This window comes from Polistes canadensis, unplaced genomic scaffold, assembly GCF_001313835.1.
Source record: "Polistes canadensis isolate GaletaPanama2010 unplaced genomic scaffold, ASM131383v1 scaffold_3, whole genome shotgun sequence".
Taxonomy (NCBI): domain Eukaryota; kingdom Metazoa; phylum Arthropoda; class Insecta; order Hymenoptera; family Vespidae; genus Polistes; species Polistes canadensis.
Genome location: NW_014569550.1, coordinates 1,988,739 through 2,015,471, shown reverse-complemented (window position 1 = coordinate 2,015,471; position 26,733 = coordinate 1,988,739). Strand labels below are relative to the sequence as shown.

The 26,733-nt window shown below is 33.5% G+C and overlaps 1 protein-coding gene and 1 long non-coding RNA gene across 2 annotated transcripts in view; one reads left to right on the top strand and one right to left on the bottom strand.

Moving 5' to 3' along the window:
* Window positions 1–4,200: 4,200 nt before the first annotated feature.
* LOC106786076 overlaps window positions 4,201–26,733 on the bottom strand; it is a 52,207-nt gene continuing 29,674 nt past the window's right edge. Inside the window, exon 3 of the long non-coding RNA XR_001381612.1 lies at window positions 4,201–4,856. This is a non-coding gene — a long non-coding RNA (uncharacterized LOC106786076). The remainder of the gene's footprint in view (window positions 4,857–26,733) is intronic.
* Window positions 6,734–7,404, top strand: LOC106786068 (defensin-1-like). The gene is made up of 3 exons (XM_014747084.1): window positions 6,734–6,867; window positions 6,992–7,193; window positions 7,314–7,404. The coding sequence occupies exons 1-3, from the start codon at window positions 6,795–6,797 to the stop codon at window positions 7,351–7,353; spliced, it is 315 nt and encodes a 104-aa protein (XP_014602570.1). The 5' UTR covers window positions 6,734–6,794; the 3' UTR covers window positions 7,354–7,404.

The following is a 26,733-nucleotide window of genomic DNA, read 5'->3' as shown; positions in this document are numbered from 1 at the left end:
ACGATATAATAATAGTTCAGATCTGAAAGCTGAAGCTAAAAAAAACAATTGCAAAAATGAAATTCTATCTTCTTGCTGCTTTTCTTTTCGTCACCATGATGGCAGTCATGGCTATACAATTAGAAGGTTAATTTAACTTAAATTTAATATTATGTTATCTATATATACAATTATCTATATTTACAATAAATAAAATAATTTGTATATTGGTAGAACCTTCCGTCGACTCATTTTCCGATCTTAGCGAGGAACGCTATGATTCTCTTTACAAAGGCCAAGGAGGCCCAATTTGGCTTTGTAATGCGGCCTGTTGGAGTAAAGGAAAAGCAGCTGGAATCTGGGTGGGAGATAGCTGCGTTTGCAAGGGTTAGATTATTGTAGGAAAAAAGATTAAATATGTAGGTAATATAAATATATAAAAATGAGCTAAAACAATTAAACTGTGTCTCCTTTTTAATGTAATTCCTTTTCCTTTTTCTTACTATTAGAATTAACTGAAACTGTTGTCCAAATGTAAAGAATACAGGTTTGCTGCACACGACAATTATCAAGCGAAGCGTACAACAGACTGGAAATAATTTTCCGTGTATATCTTATTTTTCAACATATGATAATGAATTTATTTAAAAATAATAATATTTGTGTATATTCTCTTTTTAATATTTAACCTACTTCTTTGAATTAAACTTCTAATTTTTTAACGACTACATTTCTTTTGCATTATTTCTTATAACAATTTTTTTTTTAATTGGGATTCATTCAATTTTTTTAATATATCTTATAAATTGAGACATAATATTTCTTTTCATTGTACAATTTTTTTTTTGTTCTTTTAAATTCATTTTTCATCATTTTAAAAGAATTATATGCTTAGGTATTGTTGCGTTCTGCGTACGTTTTCTCATTTTCTCTCAACGCCCAAGCGAACAATTTTCTTATTATATACTAGTTTCTTTATCTACAAAAAATTAATAGAAATAAAATTTTACAACTTATTTGTGTTTCCATAGGATAAAAGATAAAGATTTTTGTATTCTTTTTAATATATATATTTTTCTAAGTCGATTGGAATTTTTTTAGAAAAATCAGGAAAATTTACAGAGATATGAGCCGTTGATCTGTACAGAAAAAAAAATTGATTATTTCAATTTATATGTTGTTTATATGTTGTTACGTCCATCGGTAAAATATATGTTTTTGATCGTGACGTGAAGCCTATTTTAAAAATTGACTTTATAGCATGTGAATTCGATAAAGATCAACTAGACTTATGACAAATCGATAGGATAAAATAAAAAATGATTTGTGTAAATAATATGATGCCGAGTAGTATTAAAAATAAAAAGTTTAAGTCGGATAAACTTTTTAAAAATAGCATATAATTTAGAAAACATTTTTCATCTAAATGACAAACCAGTAACACACAATAAATGAAAGATGATGAAGGATGTTCAACTGAGTTGCAAATTCATTGATTACTGAATTAAAAATTATTAGTTTTTTATCAATTTTACAAAATATAGAATACAGACTAATAAATTAATTAGCGGATTCACGGGGCACAGATTTGATAACTAATTCCAGTATTATTAGTTAGTTGGATATTGGATATACTGTATTACAAATATTGTTATTCCTTTATTATTTGACCGATTTTTATCGAAATATTTTAGGAATTTAAAAAAATACACTTTTATAAACAGAGTGTTTCGTGCTCGACTTCCTTACTCAATAAAAAAACTTCTTACAATGAAAAAACAAAAAGATTAATTTTATAATTTTACAAGTTTTTAGCAATTTGATTGTTGATGGTAATAATTAAAAAACAAATGATATAACATCGATTACTTCTTTTATGAGAGTTGTATTGTTTCTCGAACACGTTATACGTCTACGTGTAATGTAATTTTATTTATAACGCGCGCGCGATAATATTTAATTTATTCGCCGATATTAATCTAAATAGTACTGATATTAAAATAGAAGGATAAATTTTTGAAAAAACTTAACCATTAATGAGATTATTGGTAAACAATTTACAAACCTTTTTGAGTAGATTCTGATAAGATTAATAAAAATATAAACACGATAATGATTTCAAAGCATGTAATGATTCTATCTTTTTGATAAAACAATACTTGAACTATGTAATATATTATCTTTAATCATTATTCGTTCATATATATATTCATCCAACCAGCGTTTTTACTTTATTAAGAAACTGTAGTTTGATTGAAGAAGTTAGAAAATCTTTGCGAAAAAACAATTATATTAAAGTTAGTAGAAAATCAACGATTTTCAAAATGGCCAAATTCCAACTCTTACTTGCTTTTCTTTTCGTAACCATTGTAACAATCTCAGCTATGGCAATCGATGGTAAGTAATACGACAAATTCATAGAAATTATTAAAATATATTAAATAAAGTAATTTTTTTGATATATTTCAAAGTCCTGCAAAGGCTTAAAATATATATGTAGGAAATATAGAAAATTAAATTTATAAATCTTGCATAAAACGACATTTTTTAGATTCAAATGCTGAAGATTCTATCGTTGAAGGTTCTATTGTTGACGAAGCGGATATGTATACTTCTTGTCAGGTTGGTGGTAACGCTGCATGCTCCGCAAGCTGTGCTGTTCAAGGACATTGGAGAGGTGGACACTGTAACAAGAACCGTGTCTGCATTTGTAATTGATATAATAAGAGATAAAATAACTTTCGTATTGCCTTCGACGATAAATTACTCTACATATTATAATGTAAATTTAATATAATTCTACATGTTTTGGATAATAATTCAACCAAACGAACGAATAGTAAAAAGAGATTTTTGAAAAAGTTAACAGCTAATTAGATTATCCTTTTAAAAGAACTTAAATCTTAATAAATGTTACATTTATGTAAATCATTGGAAAGAAATAAATTCTTTTATTATTAAATCATTAATTCTTCTTTTTTTGACAACAAAATTGCAACATATTTTTCATAATATTTTCTATATATTATTATATAATCGTAGAAACACGCAATAAGAGTTATCATGTGAGAAAAGAAAAGATACATCTTACAATTTTACATATTTTTATCTATTATAGTATAATTGTGTTTTATTTACGTTTATTTCTTCTCTTTCTATGTTCTGTATTTTCAACGCTAGAGACTACAAATGTTTAACTTTCTTATAAAAGTAATTTGTAAAATAATAAAGAAATTATTTACCTTGATTTAGGCGTACTATTATTTATCCATAAAGAAATTTTCATATAAAGTTTAAAAAGTTCCATTTCTACATTAACGTATTTTTATAACTTACTTTGTATATCAATTTGAATGAATATGTATATCAAAAAAAAGAACACTTGCATTTATGTTTATAAAAACGATAAATAATATATGCTTACGGTCGTATAGAAATTCATTTATTCATCAATTCTTTTTTATGAGTATTATTTTTCTATTAGGTCAATATGTTTTTCTTACATTAGTTTTCTATATTCTTTATAGTACTTACATTTTAGAAAATAATAATTTATTAGAAAAATTAATTATAATTTAGGTCGCTATAGCTAACTAGTTCAGTAGGTTTGATTTTCTAATTAAAGGTGATAATAATAAGGACGTAACTTCTGCCTAATCTAATCTTACAAATTAATCGAAGATCTACTAATCATTGTATCTAAAAAGAAACCCTAATAATTATCTATGAATTCAATACAAAAAAAATAAACTCGTCATTTCCTTTGTTTTTGGTTGTCAATTAGATAATCGATATGACTATTTTATCGAAAGATAAAGTTACTTCTTATAACATTATATTATTACCACTGTCCTTACAAATTAGATTAAATAAATAGGTATATCATGAACTTTCTAAAAGTAGAACACGTGTATAGTTATACTTATGTAAATGATAAATAATACAAGTCTATCATTAAACGTTAATTATTCCTTAATTTTGTCGCTTATAATTATCTACATAACACACTTATATTATTAATACAAAATTTTTCGTTTATAAATTGATTTTTATTCACGTGTAATATATTTGTATTTAGTATAATATTTTTCAATTTATTCGTCGATATTTAATTTAATTATATTTACATTTGGTAGAGTGGTATTAATTTATTATAAAGATTAAATTTTTTAGAATTTTTATTATTAGTAAGCGATGTATTTAACTTTTAAAAAATATCCTGATAAGAAAAGAAAAACGCAATAAGATAAAAATAACGAACCAAGAATGATATCAAATTAGTACAAAGATTATAACTTTTCAATTAAATGCTATTGAAAATATTTTGAAAACTCCATGAAGCATAATAAACGTCATGTAAAGTCGTAATTTATGTATAGATGTGTGCTCTACAGGTGTTTTTTTGTTTAATTTCGATCTTTATCATGAGTATTGACATTATCGCCAGATTAGATTTCTCTGTATATAAAAAGGTGAACATTTCTGGAACGACAGTATAGTTTTGATTCAATTAATAATTAATACTTATAAAAATGGCCAAATTCCAACTCTTACTTGCTTTTCTTTTCGTTACTATTGTAACAATCTCAGCTATGGCAATCGATGGTAAGTAATACGACAAATTCATAGAAATTATTAAAATATATTAAATAAAGTAATTTTTTTGATATATTTCAAAGTCCTGCAAAGGCTTAAAATATATACATAGGAAATATAGAAAATTAAATTTATAAATCTTGCATAAAACGACATTTTTTAGGTTCAAATGCTGAAGATTCTATTGTTGACGAACCGGAAGTGTATACTTCTTGTCAGGTTGGTGGTAACGCTGGATGCTCCGCAAGCTGTGCTATTCAAGGACATTGGAGAGGTGGACACTGTAACAAGAACCGTGTCTGCATTTGTAACTGATATAATAAGAGATAAAATAACTTTCGTATTGCCTTCGACGATAAATTACTCTACATATTATAATGTAAATTTAATATAATTCTACATGTTTTGAATAATATTTCAACCAAACGAACGAATAATAAAAAGAGATTTTTGAAAAAGTTAACAGCTAATTAGATTATATTTTTAAAAGAACTTAAATTTTAATAAATGTTACATTTATGTAAATCTTAGGAAAGAAATAAATTCTTTCATAATTAAACTTTCTTAATTTAATTAATAATATATAAATACTTATAAAAATAGCAAAATTCCAGTCCTTTTTATTTTTCTCTTTTTAGAGTTTATGGTGGTCTCACCATAGTCAACTTTTAGTGAGTGATGTATAATTAGAAAAAGGTTTTAAATAAAATTAATAAATATAATTTTAAACTTGAAAAAATATAGAAAAAAAGCTAAATGAAATTAATAAAAAATATAAAATATGACAATTTTCAGAAACAAGTCTAACTCTTAAAAAATCGGAAGAGTTGGAACGGATTTGTCGATTTGGTGGTAACTTTGGATGAAGTTAATGATGTATTGCCCATTTACATTTCAACGGTGGTTATTGTAATAAACACGAAGTCTGCTTATATAGTAAGAGACGAAAGATAATTAACGTACTGCATTTGGCAAGAAAATTACGCTACGTATTATGATATTAGATAAATCTAATTGTTTATTTTGTATACGATAAATCTAATTAAAGAAATGAACGACATATAATCAACTTTACGACACTTAGAAAATTTGATTAATCCATCCAATGGACTTATATCTCATTCAATACAATATTAATATTAATCTTTGATAATAAATAATTCTTTTTTAATTAATTATACGTCCTTATTATTATCGTTTTCCTAAGCAATCAAATTACGAGAAAAAATAATCTTGTTAAAATTTATAAAACGAGTTGTTGTCGAAAAAAAGATAAGAAATCTTAGGATTAGACACATTTCTATCTGATCTGTATATGTATTTATCGTTCAACAATCTCGCACAAGAAGTCACGTCTAATGTCATTTATTGACACATCGTGCTACACACTTGGGAAATCCAAGGTAACGAACTACGCACGTACACGTTCTGCAATTACGCAAAATTACGGACAAGCAGCACCGTGAAATTTGTCTTACTGCTAATACATTCTCAAATTGTTAGTTGTCTGCTCTGTGTTTAATCAACGATGTACTAATTTAAAAAGCTGAATTAAACATTGAATCCTATAAGAATTTTCTCATATATATATATATATGTATACATAAATATTTTTACACAAGGAAATAATTATTTAAAATAAAGATAAGATTCTTTTATTGCTACATAAAAATAATTACTCGATAATAAATAAATAATCTCATTATAAAAGTCGCAAAGATAATCGTTATATAACATGATAAATATTTATTTATCATAACCGAAATAAGTTTCTAATTTATTATATTTTGTTATACTTACAATTAATATTCTAAATACGTTATTACAGCCTATAGAGATGTCAACGACCCATATAAATCAGCGAATGACTTCCCAATGAATCATTTATGTATCTTTCATTCTTCTGATATATAAATATAAACACGTAGCTGTATGATAAATATAGCAGAAGAATAAACATAAAGAAACACATAAAGAATTATTTCAATTATCATGGGTTTCACCCATTATCTTAAAAGGAAAATCCGCGTGTCTTTTAGTACAAGGGGAATCACTCGTGTACTTGTCGATATTCGTCAAGACAAAGGACTTTTATATTGACATAATGTTACATGGTAGATAGTATTTATATAAAGGGAAACGAGTTAAAGAAAGCTGCACATTCTACTCTAATAATTCTATCGAATAACACATTACGAATCTCTCATAAATTATTTAAAATGACGAAAATCTGTTTTCTTCTTTCTATTTTATTCGTCGTAGTGACAGTGAACATAGCTGCTCCGGTCGAAGGTCAATTATTTAATATGATAAAATTGAATAAATATAAAATAGAACAAAGTTATTTAATTCAATAAATGTAATCATAAAAATATCTGATTTGAACTAACAAATAAACAATATTGAACGTTTTCAGATGATGGATTGGAAAATCTAATGGAACTCGATGAAGAATTCAGAGAAGACATGGTCGAGGAACGAGCTGATAGACAACGTCGAGTGACCTGTGACCTTTTATCTTTTGGTGGGAAGATTGGTTCTTCGGCTTGTGCGGCTAATTGTCTTAGCATGGGAAAAGCTGGAGGATATTGCAGAAGCGGTATTTGCGTGTGTCGCAAGTAGGCCTTCTTTTATTTTCCTAATTAATCACTATAAACTTATTATTGTGATCTTCTCTAAAAAAAGAAGAAAAACTATTAATTTCTTGGCACTCTCTTATTTCCTTTTTTTTTTTTCAGAGATTCCTTCAAGGACTTGTGGAAAAAACGATTTGGTTAAAATAAAGAAATATTTCTATTCATCTCAATATTCAACATTTTTTGATATTCGATTTATTTAATTTTTATATAAATTCAATTTTTGTTACTAAAAAACTATATATGTATTTCTTCTTACAATTTTCGTGATTATTCTAATAACCTAACTAATTATTTTTTTCTACTTTTTGTTCCAAACATTTCATCAAACATTTCCTATCCATCGAACGCAGCTCTCTACTTTCTTTCTTTCCATTTCTTCCATTCATTCTCATTTGATTTTGATGAGCTTTTTTCCGAATGGTCATCGAAATCAGTTCGATGTTTTTATAACATCAGACTCAAACGTATATAAATATATATATCTCAAATATGATATATGAGAGAGAGCGAATAGAAACATGCGAGAAAATATACTGAATCGAATAAGATAGAAAGAGAAACTAATATAAAAAATGATGAGAAGAACAGAAAGAACGATCAAGAAGCCAATAATGCTTTGTGCTTCAATGTACGATTAAGAACTCGAGAGAGTTTACTGTCGATTTTTTTCGAGTCGCAATTATTGAAATCTCTTTCCCCTCTTCTTTCGTATCTAGAAATTGGACCTGTAACTGGATCAGATTGCTTGCTGCACTGATGATGATTCCGGTGAACTCTTCCGACTGAAGGGTCCTAGAGGATCACACAAATAAGCCTGCGGTACGCACTTACGGGTCTTTCCGAGCTTTCATTAAAAATTGGACTCTTTGCCGGTCCTGTTCGTCCTGTGCTTTCTCTTACTCTACTCCCCTCCCCCCTCACCCCCATTCCCTATTCATCCGTCTGTCAGTGTATTTCTCTCTCTCTCTCTCTTTCTTTCTTTCTTTCTTTCTTTCTCTCATTGCACATCTCCTCGTCTCGCCATATTTCATTTGCATGAATACTCACATACATATATACATATATACGTATTCCCACCATGCAACCAGTTTCACAGTGGTCATATTCGTGACTGTGTATCTCAGCTTTATTCGTTTGCGTCGTCCAGCCAGGCGCTTTTGAAATTTATTTTTTACTGGATATACGGTTATAGAATAATACCATCTTCAACGACGAATATTATTGCACTAGTAAGCGTACGGAGTTTTCGATAAAACAAAGCCATCACTCTTGCAACTGTATTCCACGATCAAGATGGAACTGAAAAAGATTGTCGGGAAGTATTTTAACAGAATTAAGCGTTCCCATCGATCGACAAGATAACATCAACATTTTTATTTACGTTTCATTCTCGAGTTTCAAATCTGTACATTGCGAAATGACATTTTCACATCTCTTTTACAGTAAAAAACGATAAAAAAAAAAAAACCAGCGACATAACTTCGAATTTTGTATTCTCTGCCATTTCTATTTAAACTTTTATTATTTACAATAATATTACTATCTCATAAAAATATTATATGCTTTAGGAATTAATATAAAATATATAAAAATAAATTTAAAATGAATTGTATTTTGTGTATTGATGGCTAGCTAACTCCATCTCAAATTTATCATTTTATAACGCGTAGGTATATTTTATTTACAATTTTGTTCTCGTGTTAGGTAGTACGTATAGAAAAATGTGATCATTTCTATCCTATACTCATTGTCAATAGGAGAGAAAAAATAACGTGATACGTGTGAAAAAGAAGGCGTCAACAAAATTAAAAGGTATAACATCCTTCCCCCCTTTTCTCCCACCAAAGAGTGTTATTGAATTTCACTATACAGGATCATACTGGATGCTATTTCTGATAGTAAGTATTATACTATAGTATACGTGGCTTTGCGTGTATACTTTTCACCGATCGTAATGGACCACTGATGTAATGGATTATATCCCGTGAGTGGGCTTTTATAGTTTCTCTTCGTTGAAATGTGTCACACAATCGTATCGTAAAAGGGTGATAATGCATACATAATGGGAAGGGATTCGATACGCTATCGGAATGTCTCGTTTCAAATATCAATTTCTTATTGATTTCGCCAACGAATGGATTTTCTGCAATTTTTCTTGCTATCCTCGTCGATTATCTTTACATTTATAATAGGATTCTAACGGAAAAATTTAATTACGATTTTTTTTTACAAAATTTATGTTAAAATTTTTATCACACCGACAAACGGTAAGCCGTGAAATTTCTAATCAAAAATGTATTTGATATATTTTTAATAAATCTTGATTTATTTTTATAAATACCTTTATTGCATATTGTTATAACACATTTCTAAACTAAATAAAACAATACACACGGAGTAAAAAATAGAATATATTTCTATTATAAACGTTCATATAGCAAACGATGAAGCAGAATTGATCGCAATCCTACTACAATATTCCGTGTTTCTCTAAGAGATGTCGTTACTGAATAATTCTAGTTATTTTTCTATCACTAACTAAAACAATAATTATATTAGACTGTTAAATATATAGAGTATGTCCTAGTTAATTGACAAAATATAGTTTGTAATATAGTATACATTTCTTGTAATCTATGCCTAAGGTATAGGTATATATTTCATCGATTAAAATAAATATCAATGTTATCATCAATATATTTTTTAATATAACTTTAATTGTAACGCTCTATTGCATTAAAAAATATTAATTTTGATAACAGCTAACATCGGACGGAGATAAAATGAGACAAAATGTCATGACACGACTTGCAATTTCAAAATCCAAACGTCAATTTGTCAATCATTTTGAATAATACTATGAACCCTTCACTATCGGACGTAATTAAAATTCTTGTTGTACGTGATCGTGCTCAGACACTTTAACTAATTCGAAATAAAATGGTAATCGAATTACGAAACAATCGTGCTCGTTGTAATTGGGCAATAATTTTCAAGTCTTTATCAAACCCGATGAATATTTAATGAAAACGTACAAATTACAGATAAGCAAACTTCAAGCAATTCATTATTTTATGGAATCGTATCAAAAGTCGGTGAAGTCGGAAAAAACTTTCCAATATATCCAAGATAATAATAAAATTCAAATGAAAATTAATCTCGTGACCCCGTAGTTAGTTGTCTAGTGCTATAGAAAATAAAGTCAATTATAAAGTTTTTCAACGGTAAACAGAGTACGATGCATTATTTTTAGTACTACGTAAAATATATTTACCTTCTATCAAATGTGTCTTACGTGGTAAAAAGGAAGGTACTGTTGCGTTGAAATTATTTAAATGTTTTCTTTTCGATTGCTATCAACCTTCCTTCCGCAAGGAGAGAAACTCTTATTGCTCCAAAATTTTCTCTTAACACGAAATACGATTAAATAAAAAAGCTTAACAATTGATAGAGAGTTTCTAGGATTCCAGAATTAGCAAATTACGCACGTGGAATACTCTCGACAAGCCGATCATTCAACGAACCTAAGGATAAACGCAATTTGCTCTAAGAGAGGCTAATGCAGGAGTTAGTAGACGGGCTACGCTGTAGGTCACGACATAATCCGATTTTCCCGAGCGTTAATTCGCGTACCGGTCGAGTTTAGCATGTACCCGTACGTTGGTCGCATTATTTCCGACGTAAGCACTTGTTTCGAGAGCAGCACTCCAGTCCTTCCTCCGAACTCTCATCCTGAATCCTTTTTTATCTAACGAATTGAATGCATCTTTGTCAAAATAGTACGTGATCGTACCTAGTAATATTTGAGATGCTCGTAAAATCGTGATTTTCCTTCAACTCTACCATACATTAAAATAAAACATTTTTTTAGCCATCTCGGAAATGTTTTATTAAGATCGAAACGAATATAAGAAGTTAACGAGGAAAAATGTAACCATTTGTAAAGAATATTTGGATCATACATGGATCCAACGAGCAATATATAATGTACCATTTGTTATTAAAGTCAAATTTTCTAATAATAATTCTCATAAGTATCGCCACTATATTTTAATTTATTCTATTTCGATACGAACATTTCTATCGCGTATACCATATCACGCGTTCATATTTCTTTTTTCACATTATTATTAATTGCATTTGTATATATATATATATATACATATATAAATTCATTTTTAATCGCGATAAGAACAAAACAATCAAATCAAATGACGATTAATCCTGTATGAAAGGAAAAACGTAAATATTTAAAGATAAAAAGTGAAAGAACTTCCAAATGATGCGTTAAAGTGCCTTGTTGCGCGTTGTCCCGAAATAATCGGCCATTTACTCGTACCAATCTCCGGTCCAGTCTCTGGTGGTTCACTCTCCTGTTCATTCTCGGTCCATTCTCGATGGTGACGTGCACGCCACGCATGCAACTAGAACAGCTTAGAACGATTACGAGGGGATCGTAGCGAGCTTGTTCAATCAATCAGCTGTTTCCATATTGGCGTTTCCTGGCACGTACGCGTATACGCCGCGTTATCTGTTCTCTCTGTTTCACTGTCTTCCCCCCTCTAACCCTTCCCCACCGCCAACCATATCTCTCTTCCTCTTCCTCTCTCCAATCCCCCTCTGTTACTAACGTCCCTTGATCCCACCAATTTCCTACTCCACATTCCGCAGTCGGAACTCGTCGTTGCCATATTCGAACTCGTGTTCTCACAGAGATCTATGTATATGTTACCTTCAAAGCCGGAGATCAGTCATTGCTAGTAATTCCTCGGCATTACTATGAATGCAAAGAGCCTTCAGACGAAGTCGGAAATAAGACTTATTGGCGAGTTTTTCCTAGACATCGAACATAATACTAACTATTAGAAGTTTCTTGATTTTATAGATCTAAGTTGAAAAGCAACTTCTTCAACATAGTCCTGAATATATATATATATAATATAAACTTATTGTGTAATTTCAATTAGCAGTAATACTTTATCAATAGATATTGTGAACAACGAGTAATGTAATCTATCTTGGATTGTTTTAGTTTTCTATATTTCTTTCTTGAATTGTTGTCTTATTATTTACAATATCTTATCTTCGGAAAGTCAAGAACGCGTATAGATTTAACGAAGGAAAAAGGACTATCGCATAACTTCTTTCCTTCTATATTGTCATTATCGACGATCCAACTATCGAGTTGAAGTTGCAGCAATAAGCCGATTGCATTTCCTCTACCTTTTTGAGATATATGTACTACAGGGATTTTATCTCACTGTAGTTTGAAGACTTTCCTAGCTCGCAGGATTCTCGTTTTTTTTTTGTCCGAAAGAAAAGAACTGATTTGATTTCGTTGCTTTAGCGAGCAATCCCTGAGTACTCTAAACGAAAAGATACACGGTAATGAGGTTAAAGTACGCAAAGAAGTTGCGTTAAATAGACGATGATTCCTTTAAGTAAATCCTTTAGTAAAAGAGAGATACCGCGATAGATACGATCGATCATGGTGAACCGTTTCGGAATTGCTTTTCGAATTGATTCCCAGCTTCGGATAAAATAGAAACAAATGAGACTAGGTTGGATTTAAGGGAGAAAAAAGGGTAAAGCGTTTGGATAGATAGAGAGAGAGAGAGAGAGAGAGAGAGAGAGAGAGAAGAAAAAGGTCAAGGGGAGAAAGATGGCCGAAAGGGAAGAACGATAAAAACGATCGATAGCTCGTAGGTAAATCCTCGAAATATCGGCGAAATAGCTAACGGTCCGATATACTTGAATAATTGGCTCTACATTCGGACCGTTTGAACGATGACAAATAACTACCATCCAAGTCGACTCGTTCCAATATTCTTCGTACAAGCCGTGCGCGTGAACCAACTTTGTGCGACCATTTTTCGTTACCATTCACCTATATCGCTCGCTACGCTTCGATATCCAACGATTTATCCTTCCTTTCAAATCGCGAATCTCTATGGCTCCCTTGAAAATGAATCCCCGTATCTTTCTCCTTCTCTTCATATCTCTCTTTCCTTTTTCTATTCCTATATCTCCCTATCTCTATTCTTTTTTCTTTTTCTAACCACATAGAATATTATCGGACTATTTCACAAAGGCTGTCCGTAATCCCAATCCTATTTTTTGATTGCACAGTGTCGAACGACTGATTAGAACAAAATTATATTTCATATTGTTTCAGTTAAAAACAAAAATGACTTGTCATACATGAAATTAATTCGAACAGTATGGGCCTGAACGATCGACACATGCGACTTTCTTCCTTTTCACCTTTCGAAACATTTGAGTTGATCGATTTTAACGTAGGTACACCGAGCCAACTTGAGTAAGCTGGCGAACGGATTGAAATAGAGAGAGGGACAGACAGACAGTCGGAAAAAGAGAGAGAGAGAGAGAGAGAGAGAGATAGAGAAGGATGATGAGGGGAAAGGGGAAGAAAAAGAGGAAAAAAAGGAGGAATAGAAACGCCACCGCGGAAACGAGATCGCGAAATAAAAGGGTTGAGAGAGCCGGGCATGACGTGAACGGAGCAAAAGTAGAGAAAAAGAGAGGGAGCGAGAGAGAGAGAGAGAGAAAGAAAGAGAAACGGGAGTTGGAAGGTGGATAGAAGAGCAAGGTAGTGGAAGAAAAAAAATGGAGGAAGAGAAAGAGAGACAGAAGAGAAGAGACGCAGACGCGTTGTGCCTGGTTTTCAACCCGCATGCTGTATAAAAGAGGAGGACGGCTCGTTTTCACTCTCCTTCTCTTTCGCTCTTACTTTTTCTAGCTTTCTCATTTTCTTTTTCTCTCAATCCTTCTAGCTCGTCCTCAACTTCTTCCTCTTTCTTCATCTCTTTTCGCAATAGTAGAAAAACAAATTTTAGTTCTTCGTCTGAAGGCTGTACGTTAGTATCACCTAGCATAAATACTGAGATAGCACCACCACTCGCACCACTACCACCACCATCACCAACACCAACACCAACAACGTTACTAGGAACCCGAGAGCATCAGTCGTTCGAACGACCCCCCGTTGGCGGTGTGGCGCTTTGAATGTAACTAATTAGTAACTACGTTCAACGTGACGTAATAAGCAGACGGTTTCTAGAAGTAGCAGTAGCACCAGTACCGGCAGACTCGCTGCAGCGTGCAGCGCCCTCGTTATCGCTTTATTTCGAAGTTTTCATCCCCCTCGACAACCACTTTATTTTTTCCACTGAGAACGAGTTTCTCTCTTTCTCTCTCTCTCTCTCTCTCTCTCTCTCTCTCTCTCTCTCTTTCTTTTTGTCTAACTTTTTTTCTCAGCACATTTTCCAGCACGCTCCTCGCTCTAGTCGCTTTCGCTTAACTCCTTTCCTCTCCTCTCCTCTCCTCTCCTCTCGTTCTCGTCAAGAGAACGAGAAGGTAAAAAGAATTTCATATTACGCTTCCCCGGGAAAAAAGGGAAACCGGAAGCTCCTTCGACTAGCGGCGCCGACGGATAAAATGGAATTTCACAGCGACAGCTCTCGTGGAAATTCCACTAGGTGTTTCCACTACGAAGTGGTCACGATGACAAGGAAACGGCTCCAATCACGTTCACTCTCTCCCTCTCTCTACACCTTCTCTTGAATGTCACCCATACGTAGATACGGCTCGTATTTTTTCTCGTGAAAACGAGAAAGAATCGACACACGAACACGCACAGAACTATTATTTTCTACGATACAAAAACCCATGGAAAAACTTATTGAAATTCCTATTTTTGTTGTTGTTAATATCACGAAAATGAATGAACTACATCCTCATTATTTAATAATGATCAAAAATAATTTTATCTTTCAAATATGCAATATTAACCGAGAGACAGAGAAACTCTCATTAACAGTTCTCGATATTACCTTTTTTTTTATTCTTCCAGACGAGTCTTTTTATTAGTCGAAACGATATGTAGGACGAAAAGTGCTTGGAGCTGGTTGACACTGGGATTGAAAATGCGACTCCAAAGGGCGAACTTTGATTACTTTACGCTATGGAAAAACGAACACAGAGAACGCGATAATTAAAATCCGCGTATCATCGTGCACCATGTTCCAAGCCTCTGGAACTCTTATAATAACCGTGATATAGTCATTCTGGTTCTCTCTCTTACTTTCTCTCTCTCCCTCTCTCTCTCTCTCTCTCTCTCTCGCTCTCTCACACAGATTCTCTTACTTCATTCCTATTCAATCTTTTGTATTTCAAACTAAAAGTCTGGGAATGTATCTTAAAACATGAGAATTCTCTTTAACTTTATATTCTAGTGCTTTAACATACTTTTATAAGTTTGAAAGAAGGATCTTAGTGGATGGTAGAAATAGAAGAAAATAAAAACTATAAAACGAATAGAACCAACTCGATCTCTCTCTCTCTCTCTCTCTCTCTCTCTCTCTCTCTCTCTCTCTCTCTCTCTCTCTCTCCTTGTTAAATATTTAGAAAACATTTCTTTCTTTTTTTTTTTGTTTGCAAAAAATAGCAAGGCTGCTTTGAGTGAAAAGCGGAGGAGGAAGTGGAGGAGAAAAAGGAGGAAGAGGAAGGGAAGGGAAGGAGACAGGCGAAAGGAAAAGGATGAATTCAAGGAAAGATTGAAGCAGCAGACGATGAAATCGTGTAGCGGCCGTCCCTCTAATTAAAATCCACCGCGATCCGCTTACCCTGTCTGTTCGTGGATGACTATCTACCTTCGAGGATTAACAACGATCTCGCGAATGTTACATAGAGCCGGCTTACCCCCTGTCGATATATATATATATATATATATATACACGTATATAGATTATGCATACAGTACATAGTGCAACAGGACTTGCATTGCATCCTTTCTAGTAAGCTCGATTCTTTTTATCCACCTTTTGTTCCTTCTCGTTTGTTAATTTTGCGTTTTCAAAATAAAAATATAAAATAAAAAGTAAAAGAGTAAAAAAAGAAAAGTGTGTGCGTGTCAGCTCCGACGCACGACTGGAGTTTTCTCCTTAAGAACGATTGTCTTTGAACAGATACAGAGAAAAAAAGACTTACTAGATTGAAAAAAAGGCAGATAGATATATTATATCTATATATATATATATATATATTATATACACATACATACTTACATGTGTCAGCTACCCTGTGTACGACGGCAGTACACAAGTATACAAGTTATACACACCCATTACAAAAAGTGAAAAGTGCGCACGATAGGTTGAGCACAAAAAAACGTAACGAAGTCATTCGATCATTAAATTTTACTCTTCATATTTTTTTTCATACCGTGCGCCTTATACGAAAATCGATTCTAAGGGAGTAAATTCCAAAAATAAAAAAAAAAAAGGAGTGAAAAAAAGAAATGGGAAACAAATTTGGGAAGAATCGAATAGAAATCCTTTTCTTCCTTTTGAGCGATCAAAGGAAACTCCCTTCCTTTTACGCTCGATATAATCGTCCTACTACTATCCTTCCCTCCGGTAACTCTGGAATTTGACTCTTTCGCGGTCATAACGGTGATCGCGTGCACTGCACGCCATGATTATAGTTACGCGATTGCCTTTTACGATCGTCTCGGGGCACTTAAAAGATTCCACGAGACTCGTAATCGATATCGTAACCACGAATACCGAACTACGACCACTACTACGTTTTCCCGAGCAAGAGAAGCAACCCCGTTGCTCTCGTTTGTCTTTTTTCTATCTCTTATTCTCTTACTATCTCTCTTACTCTCTCTCTCTCTCTTTTTTCAAAGACTGCAATGTGTTCGGTCAGAGTTAAAATGTCCGGTGCAAAGTTTAGAACGCCGATGGTAATCTCTTTTTAAGTATCGACGAAAGTATTAAACGCTTCGGGTATATTCCTCGAAGTTTCTTCTCAATGATCGAGTAGCTTTGTTTTATAACGATTCGAAACTACTATACGGAAAGCGACAAAGTTTTATTCGAAAAAAAAAAAACAAAAAAAAGAACCAAAAAAAAAGAAACGAACGAAGAGTGGAAAAAGGGAGAAGTACAGAGTAGTAGCAGGATAACAGTGAATGTTCAACGAAAAGTTTTCAATGTTAGTGCAACCATCCCCCTTAATGTCAGAAAGTGAACAGTATATACGTAAGAGGAATTCTTCGAAACAGACTATACCTTTAACGATCGGAATAAATGTTTTCTTTTTTTTTTCTTTTTCTTTTTTTTGAAACGATTCTCTTTACACACTTTTAAAGTTACGATCAATTCGATATAAAAATGTGCGTTAGGGGAAATATACAGTTCGATGTATCACGTGCTTGTATAACGAACGATCCGTATCGGTCGATTCAAAAAAATAGAAAATTAAACAGCGAGTAATCCAATGGGAATACACGTACGTCCAGGAAGGTTTAATAATTAAACAACGTTGGGTGTTCGATCGATTAAGCTCGATCGTATTGCAATCCTTCGGTAAACAAATGTTTCGAAAATTTACATTTTATTGTTTGTACAAGACAAAAGGAACTAGAAAAAACTATTTTCTTCTAACCATAAAATACCCGATATAGATGATCAAAATGATCTAAAAAATAAAAGTAAAGAGATAGTGTCACGATACTTTATATGAGAATGATCCTTAGGGATTCGTGAAAAAGTCTAAAATATCGACTATTTATATTATATTTAAACATCTCTCTCTCTCTATCTCTCTCTTTTACTATTTTCCAAGAGTAAACATGTTAGATGGACAGAGGGTGAATAACTGCTTTTTCATCGTCATTAAGAACAATCAGTAAAAAACATTTCGCGTCCATCTTATGCTATAATTTGCAAATAAGCTGTCGCCTAAATAGAAAGTAAGATCAAACGCGAATCAGCTCGTCCTCGTATTTTCGGAAAGTAAAAAAAAAAAAATAAAACGATCTTGCATCGTTTCTAGAATATTTGTACTTACTTCTATTTTCTCTCTCTCTCTCTCTCTCTCTCTCTTTCTTTCTTTCTTCCTCTCCTCTTGTCTCTATTATCGAATTTCAACGAAAAGTAATATAAGGCATTACGCAGTTTCGCTGGTACAGGAAAATTCGTATAAACGTTAAGCGCTTCGAAAAGGAACGCGCGTTGTTCGTTTGGTTGAACTGGAAATCTTTCTATCTTTCTTCCTACCTCCTTCTCTTCTTCTCTCCCACTCTCTCTCCCTCTTCCACGCTTGCCCTCTTTGTTTCGTGATGGTAGAAACTTTTTTATTAATAAGCCTCGTCAACACGGAGAAGGGAAAGAAGAAGTTCGAACGAGCTTCATTGGTCGTATCGATACCGATCGTAATAAAAGCGTCTTACGAAGGATAGGATGAAGAGAGCTGAGTTTAAGGGGTTGAGGGGTGGTTGATAGGCTGAAGTAACCCACGGATTCTAATTATACTTCGAACAAAATCGAAAGAAATGAGCGAGAAAGAAATAAAGAAAGATATAGATAGATGTAGATACTTACTATAGATACTACTACTGCAGATAAAATGATATATACCTAGTGTATCTACAAACACGGACAAAAAAGTCAGACAGAAATAAAGATAATATATAGAGTGGGGGGACAGATAGAAAATGCAATAGGGAAAGATAAAAGTTAGTCGGCGGTGGTCGAGTGCCGTTCGAAAAGCCGAGCACGTAACACCAGGCTCAACTTTTGGAATTATAATTAGTTCGCTGGTGGATCGCCCGAAGCGAATGGTGGTAAATACCATGGATATAGTTATAGGGATGCGATTCGCGCCTTGAGCGAAGCCCGATATTCTCTGTCGTTCTTGTTGTTCTTATCCGTCGTAGTTGAAACAGGATAGGAAAAGGGAGTAAATACGGAGTAAATTGAGATAAAGCAGGACGAACATTGCTTTACATAGGAACGGAATGCTTTTCCAGTTCTTTCAAATTGCCTTCTCCGATTATGCTTGAAACCCCAGAAGGAAGGTAGGACAAAATATCAGTTCTCGTGTTAGTGACTTGCAGACTCGAGTTTTTCACGAAAGAACCTATCTATATCTTTCTCCTTTTTTTTTTTTTTTTTTTTTTTTTTTTTCATTCAATATTCAATGGAGAAAAAGAAAAAAAAAAAAGAAAAATGAAAAGTCCCGAGCCAGTCGATGTTACCGAAACGTCCACGTACCGTTGCTTCAGAACAATACTCCTTTTTTATGAGAAAGAGTAAGAGTAGAAGGAAAGAGNGAAACCCCAGAAGGAAGGTAGGACAAAATATCAGTTCTCGTGTTAGTGACTTGCAGACTCGAGTTTTTCACGAAAGAACCTATCTATATCTTTCTTTTTTTTTTTTTTTTCTTTATCCAGCCTTATCTTTGTCCATCCCTTTTTACCCTTACTTTCTCTTACCCTTTATCCCGAGCCAGTCGATGTTACCGAAACGTCCACGTACCGTTGCTTCAGAACAATACTCCTTTTTTATGAGAAAGAGTAAGAGTAGAAGGAAAGAGGGAGAGGGAGAGAGAGAGAGAGAGAGAGAGAAGGAAAAAGAGAAAAGGCCGATGGAAGAATCAAGAAAGACGGGATAAGAATAAGGCGAAAGGGTAGAAAGAAAGAGAAAGGGATAGATTTCTACGTCGGCAGTTCCATCTTCGAGTTCGTTCCCATTAAGAGGTAGACACTGGTAACGCGTCCCTTTATGCGTTAACGAGACCCTCCTTCAGAGATGGCGTTCACGCAAGCGCGAAAAAAATGAGGGAAGGTTGGCCGAGAAGAGACAGAATGAATGCGGAGGAGGACACGAGAATCGTTGGAAGGATGGAAAAAGAAAAAAAAAAACCAAGAAAAGTAGAGGGAAAAAAACAAGAAAAAGAAAATGAGAGAGAGAGAGAGAAAGGGCGTGCGCGCGCGCGCCCGCGCATTCGTATGTGTGCGCGCATGTAGTTGGTAAAAAGAGGATAGAGAAGAAAAAATGAGGAAGCATGTAGAAATAGTAAGAGGAATGACTAGGCAGCGCTCGAAGAAATGTAGAGAAAAGGAAATACCTTTCTGTAGCGCTTTACGCGTACTCAAGATGTACATAGATGTGGGTGCGTGTATCGTTCGTTTTACGAGGTACACTTCGCGAGAGAGCTTGTGTGTCGCGTGTGCACTCGACAGAATGCGTCGCAGATTTCTACGCGTGCAGTTCTCTATGCACTTTTATCCGGCGTTGAATGTGCTCGTATACGTGAGTCTCACCCTCTCGCTGGCCAACAGAGGAAAAAAGATAGACAAGGAGAATAAGGAAAAAGAATTGAGAGAGAGAGAGAGAGAGAGAGAGAGAAAAAAAAAAAAGAAAAATAGAGATGAAGAAGAGTGAGAGTGAGAGAGGGGAAGAGAAATGGTGAGGAGGGGAGTCTTCGTACATAGACATTCTACTGCTGGATTATTGTTCGTCCTGCGACAATGTCTCCATGATTAGAGACTCGTCTCCTGGCCAGGTTTTGCATGGCGGCATCGTGATTCCTTTCTCTTAACAGTACGCCTTCTCCCTCTGATTCAACAACGCGTGCGCAAGCTCGAGAAATAAAGAAAGAAAGAAAAGAAAAGAAAAGAAAAGAAAAGAATAAAGAAAGAAAGAGAGGAGAGAGGGAGAGTAAATGTAAAAAGAAAAAAGTGTACGAGAGGGTGTACAGTGCTTCTCAAAATTGCTCTTCTACGGCGAGATGAAACGGAGTGGTGGTTGTTGATAACATTGGCGTATACTTTGACTACCATCAACTACTTACAGTCGTTGAATCATTCTCCGCCACTCTCTCGATCCCTTTTGCTCTACTTAACTCGCAATTACGCTAATAGTAGGGTACGTCATACGTGTCGTACATAGTGCCGTGCGTGTAATCTAACCGCCCCGTTTCTCGCCATCGAGCAAAGAAACTTAACGTACTAGCTTACAAGTTTAAACGTATCATGTTGCTCTTATTTCTCCTTATTCGGATATATGTCATGTCCTATGTTCATATGTAGTTGGAGCTTTTCCACTTACTTCCCCTATAATATACATTACATGTATATATATATACACAAACCAAACTACTGCACACACACAACTGAAGAAAGAAGCAATACAATCCGAAAAGAGATCCCGAAATCCGCTAAGTTGTTGAGCTTTACCACTGGAGTTTTGAACTTCGAGGAGCTTTTCTTCTTGCTTTTTTTGCCCGTCTATGATCGAGTTATACTTATTTGTTATCTTTATGTAAAAGTATTTACAACAGGTTAAATAATATTTTCTTGTTTGCAGTTAACACAGATTTCGCGTGTATCTCTCTCTTCTCTTTCTTTCTTTCTTTTTTTTTTTTTTTTTAAGAAAAAAGAAAATTAAATTAAAAAATCGTTGTTCAGAAAAAATACTGAGAAAGAAATCGACGAAGCGGAAATAACGAATTTCTGGTCAAAAATCATAGAGGTTCCTTTGTAGAAACGAAAGCAACCACGCGAACGGAGACAGTCTAAGTCTAACGTTCGGGAACGAGATTGGTGTGACGCGATCTCCATAACTTACAAACGTTCGTTTGTTTTCGTTCGAAACTACCGACCGATAACGCCATCGACGAATAGCTGTTTCTCGGTTTTACGATACGGTCCGATCGATTCTGGCAAATTGAGCGTGACGAATTTACCGAGTCTCATACGACCGACAGCTTCTGCACAACTCGGGATTACGATTATGCATTTATTTACCCTTAAATACATGAATGCGTATGCGTACATGCCGTTATTGTAAAATCGCAATACGTTTAAAAAATTTGTCTACATAATTTTTTCTTTAGATACAATTTCTATCTCAATTCGTGTCAGAATTTTGTTGGAATTATTGACGTACGAAATACATTGCATAAAAGATTTAATTTATTACGGATAGTGTTAAAAAATAAAAAGACAAAGGACTTTATGGTACTTTTTGTATAAAAAATAAAAGTAACATAAGTATCGAGCTTATGAATTGCTAATTTCTTTTTGACAACCGTTCGTTCTTAACGCGAACGGTCCAATGTCTTTGAATATTTAATTGCTATTATTTTTACATGTTCAGAGGGAGAGAGGGAGAAAAAAAACCAAGAGACGCTTTTCAGGATTTATTCGTTATCCTCGTACTGTGCTTGGAAAAACGCTCGGAAGGGCATTATGACGTAGGCGAGCTTTACTCGCGATTTCTATGTGTTTGTACATATATAAAAAGAAAAAAAAAAAACTCATGAAAAAATTCTTTATATCTTTCAGGATGCCAGGAAAAATCTACATCACTAAAAGCTCGACCAGAGATACCTGTTTCATCTTATGATTACGCGATTTCTGTCAGTGTATGAACATTTTATTTATAAGTATTACAAATGAAAGATATTAATGGAGCGAATTATTTTATTATTTGTCCGTAAGAGAAAAATTACGGAAGCTGGGTAATTGTTCGTGCTTGCGTCACCTGGGAATACACGCGAGCGAAATAGAAAAATGACGCCGGTGGATATAAAAAAAAAAAAAGTGGAAGAGAAAAAAAAGAAAGAGAGAGAAATAATATCAAGAAAACACGAACATGCGATATGATTTATTTTCTTGACGCACAAATTTGCAAAAATCAACGTCGGCCATATCTACGTATATAAATATAAATTAAAAGCTAGATGTGCGACTATGGAGAATCTAGCTAGTAAAACAAAATGCAAGGTTCCATTTAGCTTTTTTCTCTTTACGTAAAGTATCTCAAATAGAATATTTGAATAATTATTATTTTGACAATATTTCAACCAAAACAGAATACCATCATTAATCATAATTGCATTAGCTGAAAAAAAAAGAAAACTACAAGATTCACGCAAAATAATATAAAATATAACAATATATATATGATATTACACATATTAAATAAATTTTGTTTTAATTTATATATATCACCAAGCTCGACGGGTCTAACTTTTTTTGCTCGAAGTAAAAAAAAAAAAAATAAAAAAGAATGAAAGCGTTTCGCAAACGTTTTAAATCAAATATTTGTTTTTAGTCACGTAGCACCAAGCGCAATTCGTCTTTCGTTATCTGAAAGAATCGCCGCGTAGACGCGACGACGGGGCAAATATTTTTGAAGGGAATAACTGCGCTCTCTCTCTCTCTCCGAGGATGCACGAATCTTTTATTTTCTTTTTTATTTTTTTTATTTTTTTTCTCTCTAGCGAGAAAAACGAGGAGATAAATAGATATTTCCTTTCTTGGCAGTGTTCCAATGAATTCTCTTCAGAAAACATCCGAGAAGGATTCGCGAAGAATCAAGATAGAAAGGTGTTGCAGTTAAGAGCAACTCGACTGAAAATATCAAAATTTTGTTAGAAATGAAAAAGATGAAGAAAAAATACGCGAAGGTAAGAAAAAGACATAGACAATAGTGCGAAAAGATAAAAACTCAGCTTACTAGATCCATCATCGAATTTCCTTGACAACTTGTTATGCATACTTCCAACTAAAGAAGACGATTCGGCTGGTGCACGTTTTCCATAAGATACGGCGGCACGTTCGCCGATGAAAAATAGAATAACTCAGTTTGACGCGAAGACGGACGAAACGAAACGAATCGGGGATGATTGATCTAGCATCGTCACGATAATCCTCGATCGAAGAGCGCAACGGTGCTGCAGCCGAACGATCCTTTCATGAAGAAAGGAGAGAAAAAAAAAAGGATGAAGAAAATAAAAAAAAATACAAAAAAATACAAAAAGATCGGATCGAACTGGCTCACGTAATAACACGGGAGTCGGAGAACGAGAATCGATATCTCCTTAGATTCTTCCTATTTCCCGAGAAAATGTTTTCCTACGAACACTATTTTTCTCGCTCTCTCTCTCTCTCTCTCTCTCTCTTTCAGTTTTTATCTTTCCTCTAGCTTTTCTCTTTATTTTTCTCGCTCGCACATTTATGTACATACTATTTTCTCACTCTTTTTCTCTCTTTCTCACCCTTTCTTTGTCTCTTTCTTTCATTTTTTTCTCTGATCGAAGTGGAAGTCCTTGTTCATTCCGTTTGGATAGAACGAGACATGAAAAATGATACGACGCGACGCGAAACGAAACGGTTCGTCTTGAACGAAACGAGAAATAATGACGAAATAGGATACTGAAGATTGAATAGAAAAAGTGAATAAGATGAAAAAGAAGTGTCGCGTAACTGGTTTCGCCCATATCATGTCACATTGTTAAATTTTTTGACTTTGTAAAAAGTATATTTTTCAATTACGTGCAACTAAATGAAAAAGATGTTACGCAAGGGAACGTTCATTTCGACGATACATTTCAATGAAGTTACTGTTCCCATTTTTTTATTTGCTATCTCTCATTCTCTCTCTTTTGATTTCTTTAACGTCACATCCTTGAAACTGGAACACAATGGAAAAATTATTAGTATGATTATAGAGAATCATTCTTGCTATTACATTTCAAATTTCGTTCTTCGAAATTAGAATGTTATGACTAACTATAATTAAGGCTTCTCTCAAGTATATCTACTTGTTTCATATTCCAAATGAAGCTAAAGAGAAAGAAAGAGAGAGAGAGAGAGAGAGAGAGAAAGAAAATGATTTTTTATAAAAAAAAGAAGAAGGATAAAGAATTATCCTATCTTTCCTAATGAAATATAAAAATAGAATATAAGTAACGATAATGATAAAAATAATAATAATAAAATATAAGATCAAACAGAACTAACATCAAATTATTACAATACCGGTAACCATCGACTGTCATTCGTAAAATATAATTTGATTTCTACTACTTCTTTAAGAAGGACCGATTATTATTTAATGTGATAATCGAAGAGAAAAAAATAGAAAAAATAGATTAGAAGATAAAGCCAGAGAAAGAGAATTATTCCTTTCCAAGGAAGTGAAAGGATAAAAGAATCCTGCCGTATTTCCTAACGAAATGTAAGAATAAAAGGCAAGGAATAATAATAATAATAAAAATAATAATAATAATAATAATAATAGCAATAGAGAGCGGAGCAAACGAAACCATTATAAAATTACTTCAAAACTGATCGCAATCCATTCCCATTTGCGAAAGCATTTCCTTTCTACCTCTTGTTTAAGAAAGACCGATTATCGTTAATGTGAGAATCTAAGAGAGAGAGAAAAAAAAGAAAGATTTAAATAGAAAGAAAGCGAGAAGAAGAGAGAGAGAGAGAGAGAGAGAGAGAGAGAGAGAGAGAGAGAGAGAGGTATTTCCAGAGGGACGATCTATTATTTTCATCCTCTCCTTTCTTTTTCTATCCCTCTCCTCCCTTGTCTTCGTTATTTCTCAAGCGACGAGACAGATTTCGCTTATGTTGAGCTTAACTACAATGTATCGTTTGCAGCTCACGCTCTGCTACCTGACTGGGATGAAAGATCAACTTACGATCGGCGTCCGCCACCGATAAGATAAGAAAGTATACATGTATAGAAGCAAAGTGGTACTTAAGTGTACGTAGGAATGCATTATATGTTTACTACTGAAACGTGTTCTTTCTACCATCAACAACGATCTTTTCTCTCCCTTTCCTACCCCCCTCTCTCTTTCTTTTTTTTCTTCGCTCTGTTTATCTATATGTTACCAGAATAATAGCTGCTATTTTACATTACCGATTTCTCATTTGACATTTTAAAGAATATCTAGGAAATGTAAGAAATATGAATACATTTCCAACGTTGTCAGAATAACGCTTTGGCTAATGAATTGCTGACATTGCCTGATTTTTTCCTATTCTGGTAAAATATATACAGGAATATAGGAACTTTAAGCGATGAACGTAACTTGAGAAAGAAATATTCTCTTTCTTTGTAGAAAATGTAAGAAAAAACGAGTAAGACTCCTTTATCGTAGCGATCTATCGTCGTTTTACGGAATCGCTCGTTGTCCAGCTGGAAAAACGATCCGCTTAACTTAGAGGTTTCCTCTGTCTCCACTTGCTGGCTCTCCGGTTATCTTACTCTAATAAAACTAATTGCAATTCCTCCATTTCGCTTTTATTTCTCTCTCTCTCTCTTTCTCTCATTTTCTCTCTTTCTTTTCCTCCTTCTCATTCTCTATCTTAGTTACTCATTCCTGCCCCTTTTAAAGCGTCTTCTCCCTTTCAAACTAGCATCGTCTAGTACATTCACCCCTGTCTCGTAATCGACTATTTAAGGAAGGACCCTTTCCAATTTGCAAGGTCGACGCCTAGAAGTGCGACATCCTCAAGAGGAAACTCAAGAAGACAGAGATAGAGAGGGAGAAAGAGAGAGAGAGAGAAAGCATCGAGACGATAAAGAAGAAGAAGAAGAAGAAGAAGACGACGATAAATTACAAAAGATATTAATCCTTATTTTTATTCTCATAAAAAAAAAGAAAAAAAAATACAAATTACGAACGTAACTACAGGGTAGAAATGTTAAATTCTTGAAGCTATCTCATAATGAAATTAGACAAAAATATTGTAATCATAAGCGAAGTAAATAGTTGAAACCTAAATGTTTGTACGATTGAGTAACCGTGAATTATAATTGGGCGTGCCTTTTGAATGTAATTTAATAAATAGTAAACCCGATGTTTGTTGAAAGTGAAAGCCTTATATGCGCGTTTTTAA

Bases quoted from the DNA above. Each gene is read 5' to 3' on its own strand.
- LOC106786068 (XM_014747084.1), top strand. From the start codon at position 6,795: ATGACGAAAATCTGTTTTCTTCTTTCTATTTTATTCGTCGTAGTGACA. The intron at 6,868-6,991 runs GTCAATTATTTA...GAACGTTTTCAG, and splicing joins CATAGCTGCTCCGGTCGAAG to ATGATGGATTGGAAAATCTA. The intron at 7,194-7,313 runs GTAGGCCTTCTT...TTTTTTTTTCAG, and splicing joins GGTATTTGCGTGTGTCGCAA to AGATTCCTTCAAGGACTTGT.